General features: G+C 37.2%; 1 protein-coding gene across 1 annotated transcript; it reads right to left on the bottom strand.

The window, feature by feature from the left end:
* Positions 1 to 506: 506 nt before the first annotated feature.
* LOC139132397 (lysoplasmalogenase TMEM86A-like) lies at positions 507 to 12,500 on the bottom strand. Its single transcript, XM_070698730.1, has 2 exons — positions 12,285 to 12,500; positions 507 to 4,637 (listed from the first exon to the last, which is right to left on the bottom strand). Exons 1-2 carry the CDS (start codon positions 12,303 to 12,305, stop codon positions 3,852 to 3,854), a joined length of 807 nt encoding a protein of 268 aa, XP_070554831.1. The 5' UTR covers positions 12,306 to 12,500; the 3' UTR covers positions 507 to 3,851.
* Between the last annotated feature and the right edge of the window lie 13,195 nt (positions 12,501 to 25,695).

Below are 25,695 nucleotides of genomic sequence, written 5' to 3'. Positions count from 1 at the left end.
TTATTTACAATCACCTTTGCATCTTTCCTTTGTATTATTCTCATCTATCTGAATACAACTGTGTCCTTCACATGTAAACTCTCGTTAATTTCAATGCCGACGTAGCTGGCAGTTTATTGTGTCGCTCTACAAAAGGCTGGTGTGGTTAGATCAAACTTAAGAGGCAATTAAGTGAAGTTTTCTGGCATTCTACAACCGTGAAAAGTCATGCACACACATGATTTTATTGGTCACACTTTGGACAATTAACACTTGAACTTTTCAACCAGTCATACTTTACAAGCTTTGTTTATGGTGAATACAATGCAGTCTGGGTGTCGCTCTCCCTAATGTTGTCAATAATATTAAGATTTTATGGTCATGAAATTACGTCAGCTCCTATGGCATACCTAGCCGTTAATCAATATTTTTATCACAATCTATACATATTTTTCTTCACTCATATGACCTTAATATCCTTGAAACAGTATGTGTTAGATATTCTCATCAATTTTTTCCTTTCATAGTCATAGTCAAGTTTAACTGTGTATGAGTTCTGAAAGCCTAAAGTTTCACAGGAGAAAATATGGTTTACAGAAAGCCAACAAAATTTTTTCAAAACACAACTGACACCTTTACTTGGCAATGTAGACATGTTAATACTCTGTAAATTCTACTAATTTGATTTGATAAAATTACATCATGTCTGGCAACAGCAAATATGGTAGGACAAATTTGTCTGCATGTCAGCCATGGGTCATGGTTCATTCCGAGACATAATATGTTTTAATGGTCTCTTCAAATTCTTCTACATAACTTGCCAAGCAGTGAGCCCGGAAAGCAATGACTATACAAAGAGAAATTTCCATAGAATCACACTTTTCAATGATTTTTTTCTCATAAGTTCACTCCTTCATAAAATGGTAGAGTCTGACCATAAATGGTACAGTCTGACCATAAATGGTAGAGTCTGACCATAAATGGTACAGTCTGACCATAAATGGTAAGTCTGACCATAAATGGGACTATGGTATAGTCTGATCATAAATGGCACTTCTGACCATAAATGGTAGAGTCTCACCATAAATGGTACACAGTCTCACCATATGCGATGGCGACTGTTAGGAAACGTACATAACTGCATTGTAGGTGCATCACACATCACAACTGCTGAATGTCCTGTTAGGGCAAGTCTTGGCCAGGGAACGCAACACAACTTTTGAATAGAAGCAATTCTGATTTGCATAATAAGGTGTCAGCAAATTGCCACAGGTTTGGCAAAATGTCCATCAGTCACATTTCAGACAAATGCCTGACAAAAATGATCCCATGATGTTCAATCATAATTATCACCTTTATTTTGAGTTGGGGGGAAATCTAATTTGCCTGAATCACGAAAAGACCTATCACTTTCTGCTTTTAGGACACATGTCTTTGTGAGTAAACATATGTATATCTATTGTTTTATTTCTGATAATTAAATACCATTAAATGCTGGTGAAGTTTATCTGGCTGAAAACATTAACAGCTTTCAGTGGTTCTCAAAACAGTCTCATCGTTTTGTCCTTTGACAGATGGTGAAGATTTTGGGGGTGTCAAATACATTCAGTGCTACCTATGGTGTAAGCGCATTCAATGCAGGAGTATACACATACCCAGTTGAACATATACCAGACATTGCAGTTGTCTACTTTGAGATTCAAATTTTATCTTTTTTCCTTAAATCTCCCAAATTTTATACAATTATCACATTATCAAGGCCATATGATCTAATTTGAAGGGCATTGCACTGGGTGACACCTTAGCTGGGCACCCCAGTTGGCCCATGACGAGCTGTAATTCAAGGCAAACATTACACGTAATATAATCATAACAGGACATTCAACAGCCATAATGAGCATAAAATTACCATATATAATTGCTATTTAAATTCTTTTTTGTAAATTCTGATGTCTAAGAGAATATTAAATTGTACATTCCCTAAGATAGCGAAAACATTTCAAGGAAAAAAGCTGAAAAGCCATAGTGAATTTTTTAAAACGGAAAACACAGACTTCCTGAGTTAATCTTGTGACCAAGATTACTCTTGGAAAAATTTGAACTTCTTTATTTTCAAGAAAACGTGAACACTATTAAAGGTAGTGCCAACACACACACACACTGCAGCTGCACATGGAAACAGCCTTTTGTTGAGATTCATGGTGCTGAGGAATTATACCATACTTGTGATTCCTACAGGAATGAGAATTTTGACTTTGTTTGGTTTGCTTCAATAGACTCAATGGGTAGCTGTAGTCACACTCCAAGCTATTCTTATGTAAGAGTGTGAATACTTCAAATATTTTGTAGCTCAAAAATTCATTATTGTTTTACAAAATAGTATTTGCGCTTTTCATAGGCGGCAACTGGAACTTTAGACTAGTCTCTCACAGCCCCTCATCAGCTTTGAAGGGCCTATTCTCTGCAGTACTTGAATGTATCCCACTCAGCATAAGCTGTACAAATTTACAAATCAACATATTTCCAGGGGTCCTATTTTGGAGGCCCACCTAAGATACCAGATTGTTTTCACTAAGAAGGTTGGTCTGGTACCTTTCAGGCATGCCTCCATATTATGGTCTGGTCTGGCAAGGCTCACAAAGCTAGCCAGCCACTGTGTAGCAAGACTTAGCGGTTCACTGAGCTGTGCACTTTTTAACAAAAATTTGAAGCACTTTATGATGTGTGGACAGAAGTATAAGTTGACGCTGAGTACAATCATGGGGATGCGAGTTTTTTCCAGATATTATTAGGAACTTTACAGAAAACTTATCATGGTTCCACAAAAATGGCAATGAACTTTTTTCCAACTACAGCAATCCTTTTTTAAAAACAGACAAGACTGATTGACATGGCCTATCACATGCAAATTGCGTGTTGTTGATTATTCCATTCCACAGGGCATGGAAGACCTAGCTCCTAAAAGCAATCAGATAATTTTCCTTAGCCTCGTATTGTACAATTTCTAAAAAGAACACTCCTACAGCAGTAAACTTGGACTTGCAGAAATGGCTGTCTGAGTATAACTTAGCAATTAAACATCTATGAACAGATAATCTGACGAATAATTACACATTAAACTTACAATGTGATAAAAACATTTGGTATTTAAATAATGCATAAAAACATTCACTTTAAATAACTTCCTGGCTTTAAAATCACATAAAGAATGTAAACACAGTACAACCGGTAGTATTTTATACCATAATCTATCCAGGTCATAGTTCATATAAGGTCATAGTTCATATAGTAAAATATAGAACTCTCAATGTATGAAACTAATGAGATCATCGGCAAGACTCATTCATCGCTATTCAGGTATGCATAACCTTTGACCTAAAGTGGTATTTATGTAAATGAGATCTCCGTCGTAGCAACAACACATTTAGATATGTGTATATACCTATATATGGCTGAAAGAGCAGCGTTGTAATCTTGTACATCTCAGGGTTTGAAGATTCACATCAAATAACACAGTGTTCTGCCAATAGCATTGCCAAATTGTCCAACTGCATCAAATAACAAAATATTGAGATGTGTTGCATGCAGTTTATCACAATTACTGATAGCCCAATATTTCTTTATATGCTAAATATATCATAGATTATACTTCCCGCTGAGTGAAATGTACACACAACAAATATGTCATGTTAGATCATGACTGTTGTCAATAAAGTTATATGTAAATAATCTAAGATGTAACATCGTAAGTCAGAAACCTCAGTCAATTCAATACTCATTACAAAAGCTTAAGGTTCTATAACTTTGATGTCATGCATTGTGGAGAAACAAAATGGCAATAAATTAGTCTGAGTTTTTCTTGCATTGATGCTTTACTCAACTTTAATGTGTTCTTTTCTGAAGCCATTCGTTTTGGCAATGACAGTCTCATTTGTGTTGACATCAACACATTTTCTGTTGTCATCACCACTGTCTTTGGTGACATCATCAATTCTGTGGTAGTCCACCACCGACAGTACTATGCCCAGCTGGGCTGCGTAGTAGGTGAACATGACGATGGCTCTGACATAGGGAACCGGGAACACGAATTTGTTTATTCCGAGGGTGAGGTCGGAAATGGCGAAACACACTGCGCCGAGGGATCCTGCCAGCTTGCTCCAGGTCCAGCGTTTTTCGAAGAACTGCAGACGCGCGACGGCTCTCCAGATCATGTACAGAATCAATGCGATGTACACACCAGCGAGGTAAATCATCGGACCAAACAGTCCAGGGTACATCAAAATGTAGCTAGACATACCAACAGCCGTGCACACCAGCAGCACTGACCACTTGAATGGCTTAAAGCCGAAATTGATGGCGTAGATCAGCTGCGCGATGGCAAACGCCAGCAAGCCGTGAATGAAGTAAGCTTCATTGAAGACCAGGAAGATATCACCAATGCACGAGAAGACCAACCCGGCAAGGATTCCGTAGCAGAAGCGGTGCATCGTGAGATTCCTGGGAAGTTTGACTCCGTGCATGATGACGAATGCTGCTAGGGAGATGATTGGAAGAATTTTCACCAACGCTGCAATGGCTGATGGCTCTGGCAACCACAGAACAAAATACACCAACACTGACTTCATGAATGGTACCAACTTTGGACCAAGGCATCTTATCTGTTAAATGATGGGGGGAAAAAGAGAAAATTTATAATTTAAACTCTGAACATTTTCCAATAATCTCTGCATTACAAGGGAGTCTCAAAAATTGCTCCTAGTATAATCCAATTTGAAATCGTTCTCATTTATTAAGGTAAGCTAATTTTCTTTCAGGCTCATTTGATGTTTAGCCTAGCCGTATGAGAATTTTGGTACAGCCAAATGGGCAATAATTTGAACCATTCTGACATACACAAAATTTGTGAACGAAAGTGCAATATACTGAAAAGAAATGTTGGAACATTAGATCCAGATAATTCACACTAATCCGAAATGTATCAGGATGAAATTTTCTTTTCCAATTTAAACTTCGAATACCAGTACAACTTTATATTTGTTGTCTACTGGTCATTTTTTTTAACTACTGTGAAATATATACTGCTAGTATTTGCAAATTCATTAGTGATCGTGTTGTGTGGTGTACGTGTATACGGAAGAAAATTTACTTGATTTATGGCCACAGGATCATTGTTAGTGTTTTTTTTTTCGACCGGAATGCAGCATTGTTCATCACAAAAGAATTTTAATTTGTGATGTTTGCACACACAGCCCACTTAATATCATAAATCTCTAGTTGCAAATTAAACTTCTTCTCTAAACAGTCTGACTTCGTACCACTGGAATAAACATGATAACGAGTGCGACATTATGGAGCTTACTGCAATGACAATAAGTTCAATCATACACTTACAAAAACACATGTCTGTCTGAAAGTTTAGATGAAGCTTTCGGTTAATACATGTATGAGAATGACAAAATTGTACCTTGTTAATATCAAATGTAAAGATAATGCCAACAAATTGAACTGCAGAAATTTAACAGACCAGTTTGTCTGGGTATTTCTGGTGGCAAACAGCCAATATGCTATGGTAATTCTAGGGGGATTTTAGTCTAGCCTACCCATTGGTTGTTATAGTTCTGTAGTTGTGAGTTCAAAATGAGAGCTGCTGGTACATCCAATTATCAGTAAAAACCTGTAAATGTGATGTGCCCATCAACACTTTTTATCCTATCCAGTATGAATTATTCATCAAATTTCTGGATGGTTGTTGTGCACCAGTCTTGTTATGTTTTATAAGTTCAAGACCTTCCAATGAGCTGCTACGTGATTTAGTTGATAGCTTTGCCAATGGTATCTGGAAAATGCTCTACTTTGACTGAAGTACCTGTATCTGTTTTGTGATCATTAAGACTAAAGAACAAAAAATATTGATAGTGGAAGCAGCAGATGGATTTTACTTTGATGAAAAGTTCTTAACATGTTCATATGAGTGTTCTCTAAACAATGAAACACGTACTGTTATTATTTTATGACCATCAAGCTTTGCGATGTGTGATTTTACCACACTCACTATTCGTCATACAAACTAAATAGAGCTGCAGTATATACACATGTGTCTGTAAAAAAAAGGCATTTTGAATTTATGAGGAACAAACACAGTGACGATATGGAAACTGAAATATTTAGGACCATTGTATATCTGTCTGGTACCTCTATAAAGCAAGTACAATGGATATTGTTCATAAATTTGTATAATATAAGCTGGGTGTACCATGGTCAGTGGTCACACCGCCTACGCGTATCTACTCAACCCCAGCGAGACACAAATTTGCAAGACTGAAGTGAGAGAAAAAGGCATGAAACCACATCTGGCCAGGGAATTCTTTTTGTGCATAAAATTATCATGTTACCTTTGTATGCAAATTTGGTTTTCGTCGAGAGCGACATATGGAATCCTATTCTACGTACGGAGTATGCAATAAACCGCAGGGATTACATTTTGAACTTCTTACGTACATAATTCCCCGTGACTACATGGCATACAAGTGGACAATTACAATTTTTTCTCAGAGAGGATTTCCAGATTATGTTTAGTGGTGAAAGAATGTTGAATTTTCAGTGAATTTCAAAATCAAACCAAGTACCTACAAAATGTTAATTTTATTGTATAAGTAATCTGTTATTTGCCCATTAAATCTTATGGATATCTCTTCTACATATATCAAAATTACACTTATGTATTGCTGGCCAAATCATAATCTGTACAATTTATCTGTGCCCCTGGTAGATAAGTTGCAGTATGGGTATGTGTTATGGTAGATTTACAAAATTGTAAATTTTAAAATATCATTTAAATGTTAGTCGAGGTGAAGGGTATTTTTAAGCTGAATAGAATTCAGAATGAAAAGATGTCTGCCTTCTGCCGAAAAGAGAACACAGCATACACTGAGGATACCTTTTTTCCTGGATTTCTACACTTTTAATATCTCTTTTGTTGCAGAAGCAGTGAAGGCTAAAAAATTTTTCTGATAATTTTTGGGCCACAAATTTTCCCTAACGTTGTTCAGTCCCCCTGGCAGTCTAATGGTACATCCCTGCCCTCAAGGTGATGGTACAATTAGCTGAAATCAATCAATAGTCATCTGATTGTCATGTGACGGGCACATGACACAGGTTAAATCCTACCATGCACCTGATCAAATTCACGGCCGACATGCATACTTGCTACATATACAAAAACGTGACTGCCATCATGAAAACCAGACAAAAAGAACACACTTCAAATAAAAGTCATGTTCATTTTCCCATGGACGCTATCAGTAATTTTGATGATTTATTGTGATTCAAAGATTGAAATGATTTGTCGTCACAGTTTACAGGATCATGGCCCTGTCAGAAGAATGTACAGAGCATATTGAGGACATTTCTTTGTAACCTACATGTGACACGGTTTTGATGACTTAAAATTTTGAAAATTTGCCAGCTCAGCAAAACCAAACTGCGTAGTAGCGGATATGGCAATATGCCAGTCTCATCACCTCAATACTGGTAAATCCTCTGTAATGAGATGGAGGAAATTCCCAGCTAAACAAAACCTCTGATTGGCAGAAACTGTCCCCATGTCCCTGTATATAGTCTCCATTATTTCTTGCTAATGTTTGTAAAGTACAGTTTCTTGTTTATATATTTACAAAATCACATTGCTATGCCTGGTACTAAACAGGGATGTCAACACAGCGGTGGTATGTGCCTGATTGTTCTTACTGAGAATTAAATTCCAGGCTACACTGCAATTCATTTGTCAACAAAAAATGGCTACCCAATGTTTTGTGTTGGCAGGGCCAATGGTTTGTATTTCTAATTCAGTGCAACCAAAAAACTTATTTAGTTGAAAAAAAAAACTGGTAAAAATACTATTACCGTAAAAGTATAAGCTACTATCCCTTTTAAAGTTTGTCATACAGCACGTACTATGGCAGTGAGTTTGAAATGTGTTAAATAGATACAACATCTGTCGGGTATTTGTAATATGTAACCCATTGTTTTGGATGTATGTGGCCTACAACATACTTTAAATTTTAATAGTCAACCTACTTTCAAGAAAGTTCACACAACAGTTTCGTAAACAGAATTGCGAAGGTCGCCGAGTGTTAAAACGCCGCTAATTTATAGGCCGGCTGTTTCAAAGTAATGGAGGGGGAACATCAACAGTGTAATGTTTTTGAAGTAATGCCAGGATGAGTTCGTTTTAATTTATATCAGGTTATCTTATTGATTTCCCATTGCATTTCCTGACATTTGCTGGCTATTAACTCATGGCTTGCGAATATCTTGTTGACTTCAGAGATCAGGGATGATATCAACTCTCAGGGAAAGACTTGGAGATTTTGCTGATTACTTCGCAACTAATTTGAAAGCACCGTCATAATTTGCTTCTATTACTGGCATTTCTTTGATGCTACAATGTGATGCTTAAGATTTCAGACATAAAGGTTATGACTTTGTTACTTTGCTACATCAATGGTGGAATTGCTATACACTAATGACATTGCTACATTTTCACTGTTACAGTGGAATTGCTACACTTAAGTGACTTTGCTACATATGGTGGAATTGCTAAGCCAATGACACCTCTACACTTCAGTAGAATTGCTACACCAATGACACTGTTAAGTACATTTATGGTGGAATTGCTACACTAATGACATTGCTACATTTTTTCTACATTCATGACATTGCTACATTTACAATTAATACATGCAATGGTATTGCTACATTTACCATGGAATTGCTACACCAATTATGTTGCTACATTTATAGTAGAATTGCAACATTTACTGTGGAATTTTGCTGAATTTTTACTTTGCTGGAATTTTTACTCAAGAATACAGTTAAAAATCATATAGGTTGTGGGTTAAAAAAAACTACGGTATGTAATTCTATGAAAAATTATGAGTAAGAAAATAACAGCGAAAAATTTATTGTGCCATTTTTTAAAATTTGCCAGACCATAATTTCCTACTGATAAAACCTCTTACTAGACTAGTCTTAGAACAAAGAAGTACCACTTTATTACACAAACTCTATTGATTTGAAGTAATCAAATTAGAGTTGTACACTAAAAGGGTATTTCTTACACACTCTAGATTTTAAGTTTCACTATACACGAGATACATTTGCACAGGGAAATTAGGTCATTTGTTTAAAAAAATGGAGGAAGTTGATTTTTTATCCTTAATTGAACTTTTGACCTGTCCCTTGTGTTGTCTGTTTTTCACTGGAAACCTTTTTATATCGGTTTGAAATTGAAACCATGATCTGACTTCTATGTTTCACATGATCTTTTACGTTAATTTAATACTGTTTAATCAATGCCAGGGTAGGTCTTTGTATCCGAATTTTGTGGAATTTTGTTGACTTCACAAAGTATGACAAGTGTTCACAGTGTTTTGTCTTTTTATTTCTCAAGGCAATCTAATTATTAAGCTAGGCTTTCGTCCCCGAGGCACCATAATATCGGTCTGCTCTGCAAACAATCAGATCAACTTATACACAATATTATAAATTTTGCTGATTTAAGTAAACTATTGTTATTCTCATGATGTAATTGTACAGCACCTTTTTTGTAGGTACTTCTTCTTAGAAAGCCAGCTCCATTATAAATCACCTACTGGAACAATAGACTAACTCAGAAGCGACTATCAAATTCTGACTAAAACCAGAAGTTTATAGTTCCTTTTTCCCCCCTAATTCTTCTTCTCCTTTTTAAAATTATATATATTTGGCTATTTCCTTAATTCTGTTGCGAGGGAAACTGAAGACAGAGCTATTTCTACTACTAATTTCAGTCAGATTTGTTCATCCTCCCGACATTTTTGCATAAAATTATGAGATTGCACTTGTGTTTCCTTAACTTAAAATACCGTTTCACTTGAATCAGTAACAGATTTTGTGATCACCATACACCCTTCAAACTTTTTTTTTGTTTGTAAATATGTTTCATATCAGTTTGTGATTGTTACATGTCCGTGAAATAATAGGGTACACTGCAGAGTTTTGAGTGTTCTGTAGAAAGTATTCAAGGCACATTGGCAGTACTGTGAATTGCATTAACATGAAGTTTTTGGTAATAGTAATGCACATACAGGAAGCGCTAGACATCCTGATTTCATTCACATCACAAATTAAACGATGACTAATTAGAACTACCTTTTAATCAATACATCACCCTGATCATCGGCCATTGTTTACATTTCCACCACCATCTGTCCTTGAATGGCTAGAGGGCTTCTTCAGCAAATTTGCATACATAAATACTAACGCAGATACAGTTATTTGACAATGCTACTTTGAGATGATAATACTGATATATGGGAGGCCATTTTTGTCATTTAGCCTTGAACTAGATTGGTAACACACTATGGATGCTAATGTATGAATTAAAATCGCGTGTAAACACCAACCAGCGATCTTAGCGATGAGCTATTTTTAATTTTTAATATTTTGTACCTGTAGGGCAAAATTTATATGATGAGTCAGGTTAACTGAACGTAAATTGGGTTATTTTTCTATGGTTTTATGTTAACTTTAACGCAAACAGGTACACACGGCAACTCAAAATTCCAATGATTGGTATCCTAAATGGTACGTTGACCCTGATGTCCTTAAAAATAAAACACATGTGATCTCTCAAGTAATATATCCACACCTGTTTTGCAAGTCACAGGAAAATAACAAACATATTGCTTAATTCACAACTAAAACAGACGTTAACATCGCATGACTGGTGTACATACACGGAAAAAAAATAATGTATTCATTGTTCATATCATTATTGACATTTCAAATAAAGGTACTGAAACAATTAAAATATTACATGTCAAATATTTTTTTCTCTTTGTAGGAGAAGCAGCAACAATCTTCAATGAGGTCATGGTCATGGTGGCAAGCCGCTGAAGCATTCTCTGAACTTTTAATAATATAATGTAAATATTGATTTCTGTACAGTAAAGGTGAAAAATTGGAAAGATTTACAATTTTTTATTTTCAAAGAAAAACAAAATATCCGGTTTTTTTTAATTATTTTAAGTTTTTTAAAAGGGAACAAAACCATATCTACTGGCTTATCATATCAAAGCCTGTTGCAGCTTATCATAAAACTGTCTTACAAGTTTTGATTTATTATTTTGCCTGTTTTATTGAATAAACATACCAAAATAGTCGCCTCTACACTATTGTATTTTCGCAAACAATACCAGCAATAATTCACATCCCTGAAGTATAACTACGAAAGATATTTCAAGCACTTGAACTATAACGGACAAATGTTTAAATGACTTCAGCAGAAATATTCAAAATTGGCCAAAAAATACTATTTGAAGAATATTATCTGAAAAAGTAGAATGCTTATAAAGCACAGGCTTGAAAATTGTCAGCTGTGAGATCTACAGTTTTCCAAATATGTATGTCAGATAGCTTTTGACCACTACATTGTACCATGGGGTTGTCTTGCTCAGATCTATTTGGTGTTGAAAAACAAGCAGCCAACGCAAGATACTGTCTGCCAATTTTACACACCATCGACAGAAGGCCTACTTGTTCTCACACACATACAGAAATCTCGATTTCGAGTATACCTATAAAACGTCATAACAACGTCGTGTTGGTGAGATGTCCCTCTTTTAATTAGGGTAATTCTCCCACCACGGAGTCGTCCCTCCCCCTAATGTACATGGACTAGCCCCAGCTGGGGGATGTAAACATTGTCATGTGACTGCTATATGCCATGGAAAAGCTTTCACCGTACTGCGTCACATCGCAGCAAATGGAATTTTCAGAGCATAAATTCATCTAAATTTTCGCTAAGGTTTTGAATATCGAGAAACGGGAGAGGGATACTTCGAAATTCAAAAATGGACTAAATCGTCGTCTCGAAATTGGTGAGTCAGACTCACATGGCTGTCTTTTTATCTCCTTTATCCGGACCCGACGGAAATGCGTGGGATGGGGAGTTCAATAAGCAAAACCACTCCAATACTGGCCCGGGGAATACAGGAGCCCTTTCACAGGCGCAAATTCGTCAATTTACAAAAAAGATCCTTTACTTCAACATTTGAGGAAAATGGTAAAGGAACTGTGACATGAGCGATTCATGATTTTGTTACCCAACCTTGACCGGTTTGAACTGACCGGTGCTTGCGACTTTTCAAATAGAGTCCCCTGAAATCGATCTTGGTTGACCCAAGCTTCCGAACTCAGCCTAAGAAGCAACGCTGGGTCCCTTTTTACGGAAAGAGGGCACAAATTAGAAGGAAAATACTTACAACTGTGATGGGATTCGTCATGATCTTGACGTAGACGGAAGATCTCTTCACACTGATGGCGTTACGAACTCTAACTTTTCACTGCACTGCGCTGCTCTATTTCAACGGGTTCAACAATAGAAAGTGCGTTGACGATACTGAGTGCGCGCAAATGGTTTTGTTTTGATCGGCGCCGACCTTTCACATGTTCAGGATGCCGGTGTCACATGACACGATGACGTCCGTAAATGACGTTCGCTGTATGTCTATTTTTGGCAGGCACTGCCCGGTTCTATTGGCTTGGAAAAGACGCTTTCTTCCCAAGGCGGGAATTCGAATCTCACGACGTGGGCGTTGCCACCAATACACTCATGATCATTGTCCATGACTGTACTCGTGGTGTCATGTAGAAAATATTCGCCACGTACAGTTTGTTAACGTGTTTGATGTACATCATTCCTGTATATCCGGGTGTATATCTAATCTGCGTATTTGGAGGACGAGTGACGTATGATTATTATGTAATATGCAAGTACATATACTTGTCACAATTTGTACTGAGGTGGTGGATATTTTTTGTTCCGTAATGTAAAAGGAATATCACGAAAACAGCGGCGTTCACTTATCCCCCTATTGTTAAAGGCCAGCTAGTGTCGGGCGTTAGATTTGTCTTGCCAGGAAATTTACTAAACTGGATTACAATTTCAATGGAAAACAAAAGGTTATGACATATCCATTATCCTCTTTAACAACGGACTAGAACAAACTTGATGCATGGGATCGAGTCCCCTAGCCTAAGCCCGTCGCTTTCGAAGGCCGAAAGCGACGAATAGGGTCTCGGCTATACGAATAAACCCCTGGCCTTGAGATGAATGTTGGATCGTTGCATAATCTCTTTTAAAAGACAACACACCTGACTATATATATAATACGACCCAGTTTATCACCGTTGCGAAACTGTTCCATGTTAATTAATGACCACATTCTGGTGAGCCATGGCCCAAGACTTTTTCCCCCGCACCATTAATAAGCTACTCCGCAAGGGATCAACAAGTAAAGAACGCGTTACGCTCCAATGTTACGCCGTTGCCGTAAATGGCCGTAAAAGTTGACAAGGAGGAACCATGCCATGGTGTAGTCAATTGGCCGACCAGCCCAGGGGAGCACTGGCTGCCCAATGTGACATGCGCACAAGGTTAGGTGTGACATGCGCGTAAACATTGGACCAGCCAATGTAGCCAAAAGTAGATCAAACAGAAAAATTCTCCCGAAAGAAGCAAAATAACAGAATAAACGAAGAAACGCAATAAAAATTAACGTCAACTTACAACTTTGAAACCCCCGATATGCATACGCAATCATCATTTTACAATTCCTTTTCACTGCAATGCTCGTAAGACATGAGTACGTGGGTGTCGTTTCTCCACCATCCTATTTCACGATGATCGGGCATCTTGGCTATTGCCCTGTGTGATTCTCTGTTTAATTTTGTTTTGTTTTGTATAATACCCCGAGTTTTTCCATTTTTCTGTTCTTCTATATGGTTGTGTTTGTTAGTATTTTTGCTTTTGTTTGATTGTGTACGATTTTGGCCATATTTAAACTTAATATGCTGAGCCAAGTAAAATATTGACAGGCTATTTATTTGGCAAGCCGTTATTAATTTTCATTTTGAAACCACGTACGAACCCCCAAATCCCCTACGTCTAAATCTTGCATATTTCTGAACTCTGAGGCAACTCAAGGACAAGAACTGATGTGTTGGGACATGCTGAAGTATGTACAAAATCTCTCAATCGATTCATGGGGTGAAAAGAGATCGATTGAAGACAGTAAACCTTGGTGCAGATTGGAAAGGCACGACATATCGACAATTCGTTCACTAAATTGTCGCAATCCACGTACGTCTGCGTCTGTGCCGCAAGGCCAAATATTTTTCTTTTCAGAAAGAAGTATTTTACGATATCGCCAATTTCCACAACATAAGTCAGTCTCTGGGGCTCTCTGCAGAGGCTGGCTCACAATTCCCATAAATAGTCCATCTTTAACACATACTTGATAGAGGGCGCAGTTCAAATGCATCTCATATGTTTGCCGACGTACGTCAACAGCACTCATCTTCCTATTATCTATGTAGTGTTGAAACTCAATAGAAAGTAACGTGAAGGTCACGGAATTTTGAAGGTTGACAGTACCGTAAACGACTCACACAGCACCTGGAAATAAAATATGGAAACATCCGAAACTGCTTTTACTGTCGTGATGATCATGATTTTTGAATGCGTTTTGTTCGTGTCTCAAATGTTCAAGTTGTGAACATGTCATTATGTAAAGGGATACAGTCGTTGGAACTACGCTCAAAGGTTGTATGGGACCCATACGACCAATGTCAATACTAAATCTATAAGGTATTTGATGATTGATGAAAGTTAAAACTTGTCTGTCATAATCTACATCGTATAATTTAAATGTTGCAGCTACGATGATGAGGTGCATCTAGATATCGTGCACGGAATACATTGTTTGTAAACAAGAAACTCGCACAGGCACAGTTCCAGCGACCGTTTCCGTGTAAGTTGTCAACAAATACAGCCCAATATATGCTTGCCCATACAGTGTAAGTAAAATTGATTGGGCGTTTCTACTTCAGTGTGGAGAAGCTAGCTGAGGACTAGAGGAAAATATGGTAAAAGTTGTAACTAAATTCATTGTTTCACAATTAGTATGATGTGTACATGTGAAATAAGAAACACGGCACTCATAATATTGCTCATTGCTCCGAAAAATTGCTCCCGAAAGTTGTTCTGAAAATGATGAAAAACTTAATGGACGAAGGCAATTCTTTCTTTGTTGCTATTCTGGCTGAGTTTTGTTGTGGGATGGACGCACCTCAAACCACTTCTGCCCCTTTTATAAAAGGTAAGTGTTTATGGAATGGGCCCCCTGCAAGGAATTGGCGTAGAGGCGCTCACAATTTAATTACGCCTATCCCTTCCTTTGCTTATAATCATATTTGACATGTTCGTGCTCACAAACGTATTTGGTGTTTGATGGTTAACATTTTTATGAAAAAATCCCCGTCTATGATCTCAGTTTTAAATTTTATTTAAGAAGAGCATTTTTTTCTTCACTGACTCGGATTCTTTGAGTAATTAATACCGATACACTGACAACACTGCTTGAGTCATTGTGGGAAAATAATATGATGAAGGACAAGGAGAAAAAACAAACAAACAAAGCTGGCTAACACTATAATACATCTTTCTCGATACATTCCGATTTTAAAAGGAACATTGCGTTTTTAAACGTGATCATTGCACCTTATTTGACATTAGGAACTCCATCAAGTCCGTCACCGGTACATGTTTTATACTTGCGGCCAAACACTTGCTATATAAAGTGGTGATACAATGACAGCAGTCAAAGAAATTTAATATTTTTACTTTAGCTAATTACATATTTGTTAACTTCATGGCCTTTTAGAATTAATGTGGTGAATATTGTTCATTATGTTGATCATAAAGTAATTAAAGTTTTTGTTTGGGTCCACTCAAAATGGGAAAAGGTACGCGTAAGCGGCTGAAAAACACACACAAGAAAATTAACACAATGTAATTTGATTGCAGCAAATAAAAAATTGTAACAAAATTTTAGTTCAGAAAAGCTAAGCGGTCATGTCCTAAAATTTCCTATTTAAATACATTGTGTGTGTTTTTCATGTAACCTTAAAAACCTACGCGGGTGGGGACGCAAAACAAAGAATTTAATTACTTTGGCCTGATCATAAAACTTTCAATGAAGTTGCAAACATGTGGCAAAAAAGGTTCAAATTCACACATAACTGCAATATATAATGAAACACGTGAGCATTTTCAGTTCATATCTGGTTACAAAAAGGTGACCCGATAAATCCAGACATAGAAACATAGAAGTCATGTCCAACGAAATTTCGAGTCGCAAAAAAGCTTTAGCTATTCCCAAGAATCGAATGAGGATACCGTCGATCGTTTTAATGGCTCAGTAACGTCACGGCTCCAGTCGTAGTAAGGTTCAATGTGGACGTCGTCGTACCTGGCGATCGCCAAGCGTTGTCGTACCCGGCGATCCCGGTTGGCGATAAACCCGAAAGATACCCCTCAACGTAAGTTCAACTTAAACCAGATATGAACTGAAAATGCCCACGTGTTTTCATATACATTGCAGTTGTGTTAATTTAAACTTTTGCCAATTGTTTGTTAAGCTTTTGAAGCTGTAAGAATCTACATCATGGACATATTCATTACAGACGAATTAGAAAGGTCTTTTTATATAAATATAACGTAGGTGGGAACATTTTTTAAATTTCTTTGACTGCTGTAATTGTGTCAGCATTCACATAGCAAGTGGAATCGATTGTTACAGGAGTTCACTTTACAGGCAAAATACAGGAACCAAAAAGTCATATTCATAGATGAAATCTCCATGGTTGGTAATGGTATGTTAAATTTCATTAATCTCAGACCACAACAGATAATGACCAACAATAAAACTTTTGGTGGTGTCAGCGTCGTTGGATTTGGCGACTTGTACCAATTAAAACCTGTCTTTGATGGGTGGATATTTAATGACCTTCAACATGATTATGGTCCATTGGCTGTCAACATCTGGAAAGACATATTCCAAATGTTTGAATTAACAGATATTATGAGGCAAAATGATGACCAGAATTTTGCTAGATTACTCAACCGTATACGTGAAGGAAAACACACATCTCATGACATACAAGTTCTGCAAACTCGAATGGTCAGTGTTGATAATGAAACATCATCTATTGACGAGTCTACAGTACATCTTTAAATTTGCGAGAACAGACTTGTTGATAACCACAATGCAATAGCATATGACAGACTTACAATAAAAACATGTATACCAGCTACCGATACTGTCATTGGCGATGTCTCTGAAATCATAAAACACAAAACATTAGGTATTGTTTCCATGCTTTCTGCTCACAAATCTATTGGGTTAGTTTCTAAATTATCAATTGGAACGAATCAGCTTATTGAACTTTGCATTAATCTCTCTGTAAATGATTGATTGATAAATGGTACTCCAGGAGTAATCAAATATACCTATGGACCAGATTCTGATCATGTTACTATTCTATGGATATTATATGATGATGGTGGTGGTGTTGGCAAAAATCTACGGCGAGAGAAACGACATTTAATACCACATTTAATCTCACAGATGGACGCCAGTTTTACAGATATCACGGCAATTTAGAGTGGAAAGACACAAAAATGTAGAAGTTAAGAGAAAACAATTTCCTCTCAGACCAGCTAGTGCCAAAATAATACATCGTTGTCAAGGCGACACACTTAGCAATGTAGTTGTGGACTTCAGTACATCAAGCAAGAGAAATCAGTGTCATGTACACTATGTTGCTCTAAGCAGAGTGACTAATTTTAGTGGTCTCAACATAACCTCATTACAAGAAAATCAAATATCAGTTAGCACTGATGTTACACAAGAGATGCAACGCATGAGAACCAATTCCATGAGTGGGGTGCGGGATTGCTGGATAGCTGAATAGCCCCCTAAATAGCTAGGTAGCTAATAGCTACGTTAGCCATAAGAATAGCTTATAGTTAGCTGTTTGTGGCTATTTAAGCTATTATTAATTTCCACAGGACACTTTTAGCTGCTAATAAACGTAGTAGGTAGCTATTCAGCTAAAAACAAATGATTATTGTAGGGCTGGTTATAGAGCTATTCAAGCTATTAGCCGTTTTTAGCCGCTAATAGCCACTCTTAGCTTACTATTAGCTGGCTACCAGCTACAAACTCCTGATGCCGAAATGGGCTGGCTATTGAGCTATTCAAGCTATTAGCCGTTTTTAGCCGCTAATAGCCACTCTTAGCTAGCTATTAGCTGGCTACCAGCTAACAACTCCCGAGGTCGGAATGGGCTGGCTATTGAGCTATTCAAGCTATTAGCCGTTTTTAGCCGCTAATAGCCACTCTTAGCTAGCTATTAGCTGGCTACCAGCTAACAACTCCCGAGGTCGGAATGGGCTGGCTCCTGAGGTCGGAATGGGCTGGCTATTGAGCTATTCAAGCTATTAGCCGTTTTTAGCCGCTAATAGCCACTCTTAGCTAGCTATTAGCTGGCTACCAGCTAAAAACTCCCGCAGTGGGAATGGGCTGGCTATTGAGCTATTCAAGCTATTAGCTGTTTTTAGCCGCTAATAGCCACTCTTAGCTAGCTATTAGCTGGCTACCAGCTAACAACTCCCGAGGTCGGAATGGGCTGGCTATTGAGCTATTCAAGCTATTAGCCGTTTTTAGCCGCTAATAGCCACTCTTAGCTAGCTATTAGCTGGCTACCAGCTAACAACTCCCGAGGTCGGAATGGGCTGGCTCCTGAGGTCGGAATGGGCTGGTTATTGAGCTATTCAAGCTATTAGCCGTTTTTAGCCGCTAATAGCCACTCTTAGCTAGCTATTAGCTGGCTACCAGCTAACAACTCCAGCGGCCTAAATGGGCTGGCTATTGAGCTATTCAAGCTATTAGCCGTTTTTAGCCGCTATTAGCTGTTATTAGCCAGCTATTAGCTGGCTACCAGCTAAGCAGTGGACACGTCTGAAAAAGCCTGACAACTACTTATTACCAAGGAAGTCACGAGCGTGACTTTCACTTAGGTGTACAAAGAATTAGACATCTCATAAATATACTGAATAAATATTGTAGAACCAAGAAAGTAGTATTGAGTTCTTTATGGAAGATATTTTCTTTCATGCAAGTGTAAGTTTCTACTAACCACGGCACACGGCATTTTTTCTGAATTGAGAGCTAAGAGATCACAAATTGCACGTATTGAGGATTTCATTCACTGGCATGAAAAATTCTGTTGTAAACCGAAATGATCGGGGAATCTTGCGATTTGTAGAACCAAGAATAGTTATGGTCAGTTCTACAAATCGCAAGATCTGTCAATGTTTTTCTATATAATATATATATATATATATATTATATATATATATATATAATATATATATATATATATATATATATATATATATATATATAAAATCAATATCAAAGCTGATGTACACGTTTTTCTAGGTCACATGAATTTGTCAGAAATTGGCCTATCTGAAAAATAAAAATTATATCCCTTACCTTTGCCTGCTCATAGAGGCAGATTGAGTTGTTATTGTTCATAGTGAATTTTCTTATTTCGACAAATGCCTCTTCTTTGAATTGATCAAACCATTTACTCTTTGTTGCTATCAACTTGACATCATATATGTTTCCTTTTTGGTCCATACATGGGACATTGTGTATGTCTCCATTGGAAGGTTTCCTTTTTTCTGGATCTTCCATAACCCTTAATTTAAGTTTAATCCACTGGATGCCATGATGCACGCAACTGAAAATGTAAGAAATTGTTCAATACAATTGTTATTAGGCAAGTTTTGGAGAAATTGTTGCTTTAATGATTTGTACTGAAGTGTGTAGGAAAAGAAATTTTTCAAGTGGAAATGTCACATTAGTATATGCATTAATGCAGTGACTTGTTCAATTTGTGTGTGTATGTGGTCAACTTGTTTGGTCTGTAGTCAGTTGGCTTTCTGATTACATGAAAGAGATAAACTGCCACCCTTTTTTGTTACAGCAACTACTGATCCGTTTCTACCAAGACCATAATCCTTGGTATGTTTTGATTGTACATTGGAGATACGCCTTTCCTAAGGTCGGAAAGACTTTCATGTTTTTCTAACCAGTCATTAAAGGCATTCGTTGGCACCAGATTGTCTCATAAGAAATTTACCCACCAGATTACAATTTTAAACAAAAGGCTATCACACCTCCGAAATCCTCTTACAGACTAGAGCAAAGGTGATCCCTGGGATCGCGAGCAATGGCTTTAAATAAGTCGGCAACTCACCTCTGCCTTATCAAGACACTTGAGTGTACTTCAGAAGAAAAATGTGTTTAGTATGTTTGGCAAATGCGATCACGGCAGGGAAAGATCGTTGTTGTCTGTTGTAAATGTGAAACTGATTTTCAAACAAATTCCTTCGGAATGCTAACGAAGTTTTGTAATGTAAAAGTGCTACGACCATCAACGACTAAAGGAAATGTCATCAATTCTGTTTCTGTAAGTTTTTTGTTTCAGACACTCGCTCACTATCTTCAGTGACTGCTTTGTAGTTTTAGAGTTTTACCTTTAGTTTGTGATATTTGTAACTTTGAACTTATAGTCAGTTGTGGTTTTATTATGACATTCGCTATGAACAGTCGTTAGATTGTAACTTACAGATATTTTTTTGAATCAGAGATTAACGTTTACGCAAAGGATTTCCGCCATCTTATTTTATAGATTTTGCTATGTTTACAGCTTATAACAAACCTGTACTGTAATAAGGATTTATACGAAGATTTGAAATAGAGTTTTCTGTGAAGTTTGTATCACGCTTAAGACGCGTCACAAACAAAAGATATTATAAGAAGATTATGATTTAATCCGTACCAGGCGTATTGCCTTATCAAGCATGATTAGACACCAGGCCGCCATTGATCTTTCAGATTATTCTTTCCGGAGTCTTACGCTTATCATTGACACTTTACTCTTGAGATTGATTTCGTGTTATTTTTGCATTTGTGAATTCAATTGTGTAAGATTTCGAAACACTCTATCTTGCCGGCGGGAGGATGTTGGGAATCACGTGTGTGGTGTAGATCCGCCCACCAACTCCTTTACTAATTAAGCAAATTATATATTGGGCGTGTCATTAGTTAGGCGTGTCTTTCATCAATCCTAATGATTATTCATACTACAATGTATATATGGACCTGTGATAGTAATAAAGGTCAAGACTTGAGCTTGGTCATACTAAGACACAATACAAAGCTTTCTCCGGCCATTCTGTCTCTCTCTCTATAACCTGAACCTATCCCCAAGTGTGTACCCACATAAATGTGAAGCCGCGTGAAGCTCTTGTCTCATTTGCATAACAAGGTAAACAGCCTCTTGAGCACTAACTTCGACATGATTAAGGAATTTGTTTCCTATATGCCTAACACTTTCTCTGACATCGTGACACCCTTCCCTTGCTTCTTCCACAGCTCTACTGAGCAAATTACTCATTCCACGCTGAGCTTTGCTAATGTAAGATGCGATGTACATGGCATGTGCGTATGGATCTTGTATGAATTTCTCCACGTCAACGGCCTATGTTAAGGAAAGAAAAAATCAAAGTAAGACATCCATTGCATCCTGTTAAACATTTGTACAAGTTAGAAAACACCTAAAACAACCAATTTGAGGTCTTACAACATTCCATAATCTTTTACACAAATGGCATCACAGCACTACAGAGAGAACAAGAACAGGAATGTAAACTATTCCTTAGAAAAGCTTTGACTTGTTTTCTTATGTCTATCAGAGCTGAGATCAACAATGTATTTTGGTACTGAACGAAATATAAATGCATAAAACCTGCTAGATATACTGGGATAATTGGAAAGCGGAAACAAAATGGCCCTCAACAGCAGTTGCAGTAATGACATTTTTTACTGACACAAAAGCCCACATCAATTTCAATTATTCCAATTAAGCTAATTATGTATCCATTGCGTACACTGATTGAACAGTTATTGTCAGTGTACTGTTGGAACAGTCTAAGAAATTTCACTTCACTCAGATAACTGATTTTGAAGTTACTGCAAGTTTTAATAAATTATTAATTATGCAAATGACACTTAATTATGCACGCCACACCCGCCATGTACGGCTCGAAGTTGCACGGCTCCGCGAAAAACACTCGTATACGATGACGCCAAATAGAGAAAAATACCATTGGATTATATATAAATATACACACAAATCATGAAAAACACCATTATTCAATAATTATTTTATATCAAATTGCGTAATTAAAGGCTTAAATAGGTGTAAAGGTGTAGAACATGTATCGAGTTATTGTAAGAGTCATCACGTATATATGCTGCTCTTCAGTTACAGTGGGTAGATTAGGTGCATATGTGATGAAAATTTACAAGTTCATCTTTTATCAGACACCAGTGTATCATGCATTTAATGGCGTCGCTGTGCTCTCTATTTTGTAACTTTTATCGCAAAAATTCTAGTAAAGCTTTCACTTCTTGGCCTTTTGACCAGAGGTCCATATATCTTTCTTCATGAATTTCATGAATTTGACTTTGTTGTGTGTACCGGTGTTTTACTATCTGTCCTGTGCTGTTTTTGTGTTTATAGAAGTTTATAACTAGTGTATTACGAATTGTTCATTGTTGTTGCAAGTATAGTTTTTGAGGAACATTACAGGGGATGATAGGAAAGCGACATTATATTTTCACACATTCCATCATTACACGTCCACTGAGATTTATAAATGCAAGCATTTCCTATGTCAGTCCCGGACCCGTTGCAGTAGAACGAACTGAGTGGGCGCTCTACAGCAAAGGGCGCAACGGACTGCACTATACTGATCAGGTACGCTTACTCTGCGATCGTTGTGTGGGTTAATAAGCCGCACGATGCTTGTGAAACCAAACGACGAATCATAATTCATCGCTTGATTGTAACGACATTATTGAAATCAATAAAAACTTGCAAGAATCTATCAATTCAATGCTTTATGAATCCTTTATGATGAGATGTTTTTTCTGAGAGAGAGCGACAACTGTATATTACCCCAAGCTTAGGGACTGGTCATTTTTTTCGTCGGGGGTGCATTATTTTTTGCCTACGTCAAAAATTGTCTGACCCCCTATTCCAACTTTCGAAACAGGGTGACAACCCCCACCCCCTGCGCGCCGACAAAATAAAACAAAAGATGGAAAGATGCTTGTGAAACCAAACGACGAATCATAATTCATCGCTTGATTGTAACGACATTATTTGAAATCAATAAAAACTTGCAAGAATCTATCAATTCAATGCTTTATGAATCCTTTATGATGAGATGTTTTTTCTGAGAGAGAGCGACAACTGTATATTACCCCAAGCTTAGGGACTGGTCATTTTTTTCGTCGGGGTGCATTATTTTTTGCCGACGTCAAAAATTGTCTGACCCCCTATTCCAACTTTCGAAAACAGGGTGACAACCCCCACCCCCTGCGTGCGACAAAAGTAAAACAAAAGATGGAAAGATGGAATATAAATTCAATAACTCATATATATATATATATATATATATATATATATATATATATATATATATATATATATATATATATATATATATATATATATATATATATATATTTTTGGGTATATTTTAAACATTCTGTCTTTGTGTGTTTTAATGAAATTGTTTTCATGTCAGTTGCAAGCTGGGAACTTAAAAGTGTCAATTCTAAAGTGTGAATACAGTATTTTGAATGAGCTGTGAGTGTAGTAATTCAACACTTTTTATGCATAACCAGATGTCCAGAACTCATACAGATATTTCTGATATAGATATGTCTGACATATTAAAGTTTCGCGCTTGAAAGGGGGCTCTGAAAAACCGTGGCATTTTTAGGCCAACCATATTTCGATGTGGAAATCACAGAAAGACATGATAAATTATGTCTAAATTGCAGTTTGTTGTGGATTTCAGACCTACGGATATGACGTTTTCAAGTAATTTTTATATAAATAGCTGCGAATTTGTGAACGAATTCGAAATTTAAATTGCGGCCAGGCATTTTCCAGTTTGGAAAGGGAAAAACATTTGTGTGTTGTCGGCTTTAAGTTGATGTTTACGATTGTTGAATAGGTAAGCTTATATTGCGCATAGTGTGCGACCTGTTCTGTCTTCGGCGCTCGATCGCCTTCGTTGGATTGCTACCGCACTTTAATAAAATGAATCCGGTCAAAGAAGGCACGAGGGACTGTCGACAGTCTACCCCCTATTGGGCATTTCAAAAACATGGCGACCCCCATCACCAAAGTCAAAACCAGGGTAAGCCCCCCCCCCCCATGAATCCACCGCCACCCCCCCAGCCCGAAGAAACTGACCAGTCCCTTATTTGCTGGCATATCGCATAGCGCCGCTTATGGTCATGTTCATGCCTGGAATTCAGAAAAGACATCAATCATTGCTTTCATGTGAAAAATATGCATTCAATAGTAAATTTAATTACATCATATGACAAATGATTTCGTACCCTTGGTACAGATACAGGATCCTGACACATAACTTATCAATTACCATGGAGACAGAAAAGAACTACGAAACATAGATTTCGAAAGTCATTTGAAAAAGAGGCATTCACACGCTCAATAATTAGCTTACCTGTTGATCGTACACAATTAATATCATTGACGAAAGCATATATTTTACCATCACCAAGCATGGGGCTTTAATTGTAAGCATACGTGACATTCATATTCTCGTTTCCATGGCAACCTTTCTGTAGTGAACAAACCAGCGTAACTGTCATTGATATTTAAATTAGCGATGGTGTGTCTGACAAATTCGATAGTGTGCCCGCTTCGATGAAAATTGTCATTAATCAAACCTCTCCGGTTTCATTCAATTTACGCATGTCATTCTAGTGTCAGATAAATTGTAAAAAATATATACATTAAACGTGATTTGTTTGTTTCTTTTGAACGAAATACCCGTGGGGCAAGGCGTCATTTAATTCAAATATTGCATTACAACCGAGCACTAACATCTAATTGGCAACGCGATCGTCATAATGGCCACACAAATATTGAAATTAATTTTACACGTCTTTAAAAAGTACTTGTAACCACAGCTTTTTTGAACTCGGCGTACATATTATCCGGACAAGTGCATGTGCATGCTGGCCCGCTCATTATTTACGTTGCAAAAAAAAAAATTGTCGAAACGTTTACATGACAAACAAGAGATATAGGTTATCAGCGACCACTCGAACATGCTGATAGGGCCGCAACTTGACGGCTGTTCAGTCATGTGATGTGTGGTTTGCATATCGTCCCACTTCATTCATAAAAATATTGCTGGTTGGTTTTCTCCAAGGGATTTTCTGGACGAGAATGGAATATCGACATGGCAAACGCTTGGCGGCTTGTGATGTACCATTATGTATGTTTGAAAAGAATCAGTACTTTATTTCACCGCTTGTCAATGAATAAAAAAAAAATTCAATATCATCGATTGAAGCGTATTTGTAAATAATAGCTGACGTCATCACATCCGGAACAGCCGCACAGGGAAAATCGATATTGTTATCCCTCCGCGACCAGAAGAGCAAGAAGTTAGCTCTTCTTCTGACCTCATCCATACCCTGTTGCTTTTATTTTTTAATTAAGATGTTAAGAAATATATACCTGCGTGTATATATGTACGAAATGTGCACAAAAATGTGGATTTAGTAAAGTTCTACGATTTGAATTAGAACTATATTTTTGACTGCTTAAGGATAACTGTTCAATGTACGTCAAGAG

This window comes from Ptychodera flava, chromosome 1 (assembly GCF_041260155.1).
Source record: "Ptychodera flava strain L36383 chromosome 1, AS_Pfla_20210202, whole genome shotgun sequence".
Classification (NCBI taxonomy): domain Eukaryota; kingdom Metazoa; phylum Hemichordata; class Enteropneusta; family Ptychoderidae; genus Ptychodera; species Ptychodera flava.
This window is presented reverse-complemented; position numbering and strand designations above follow the sequence as displayed.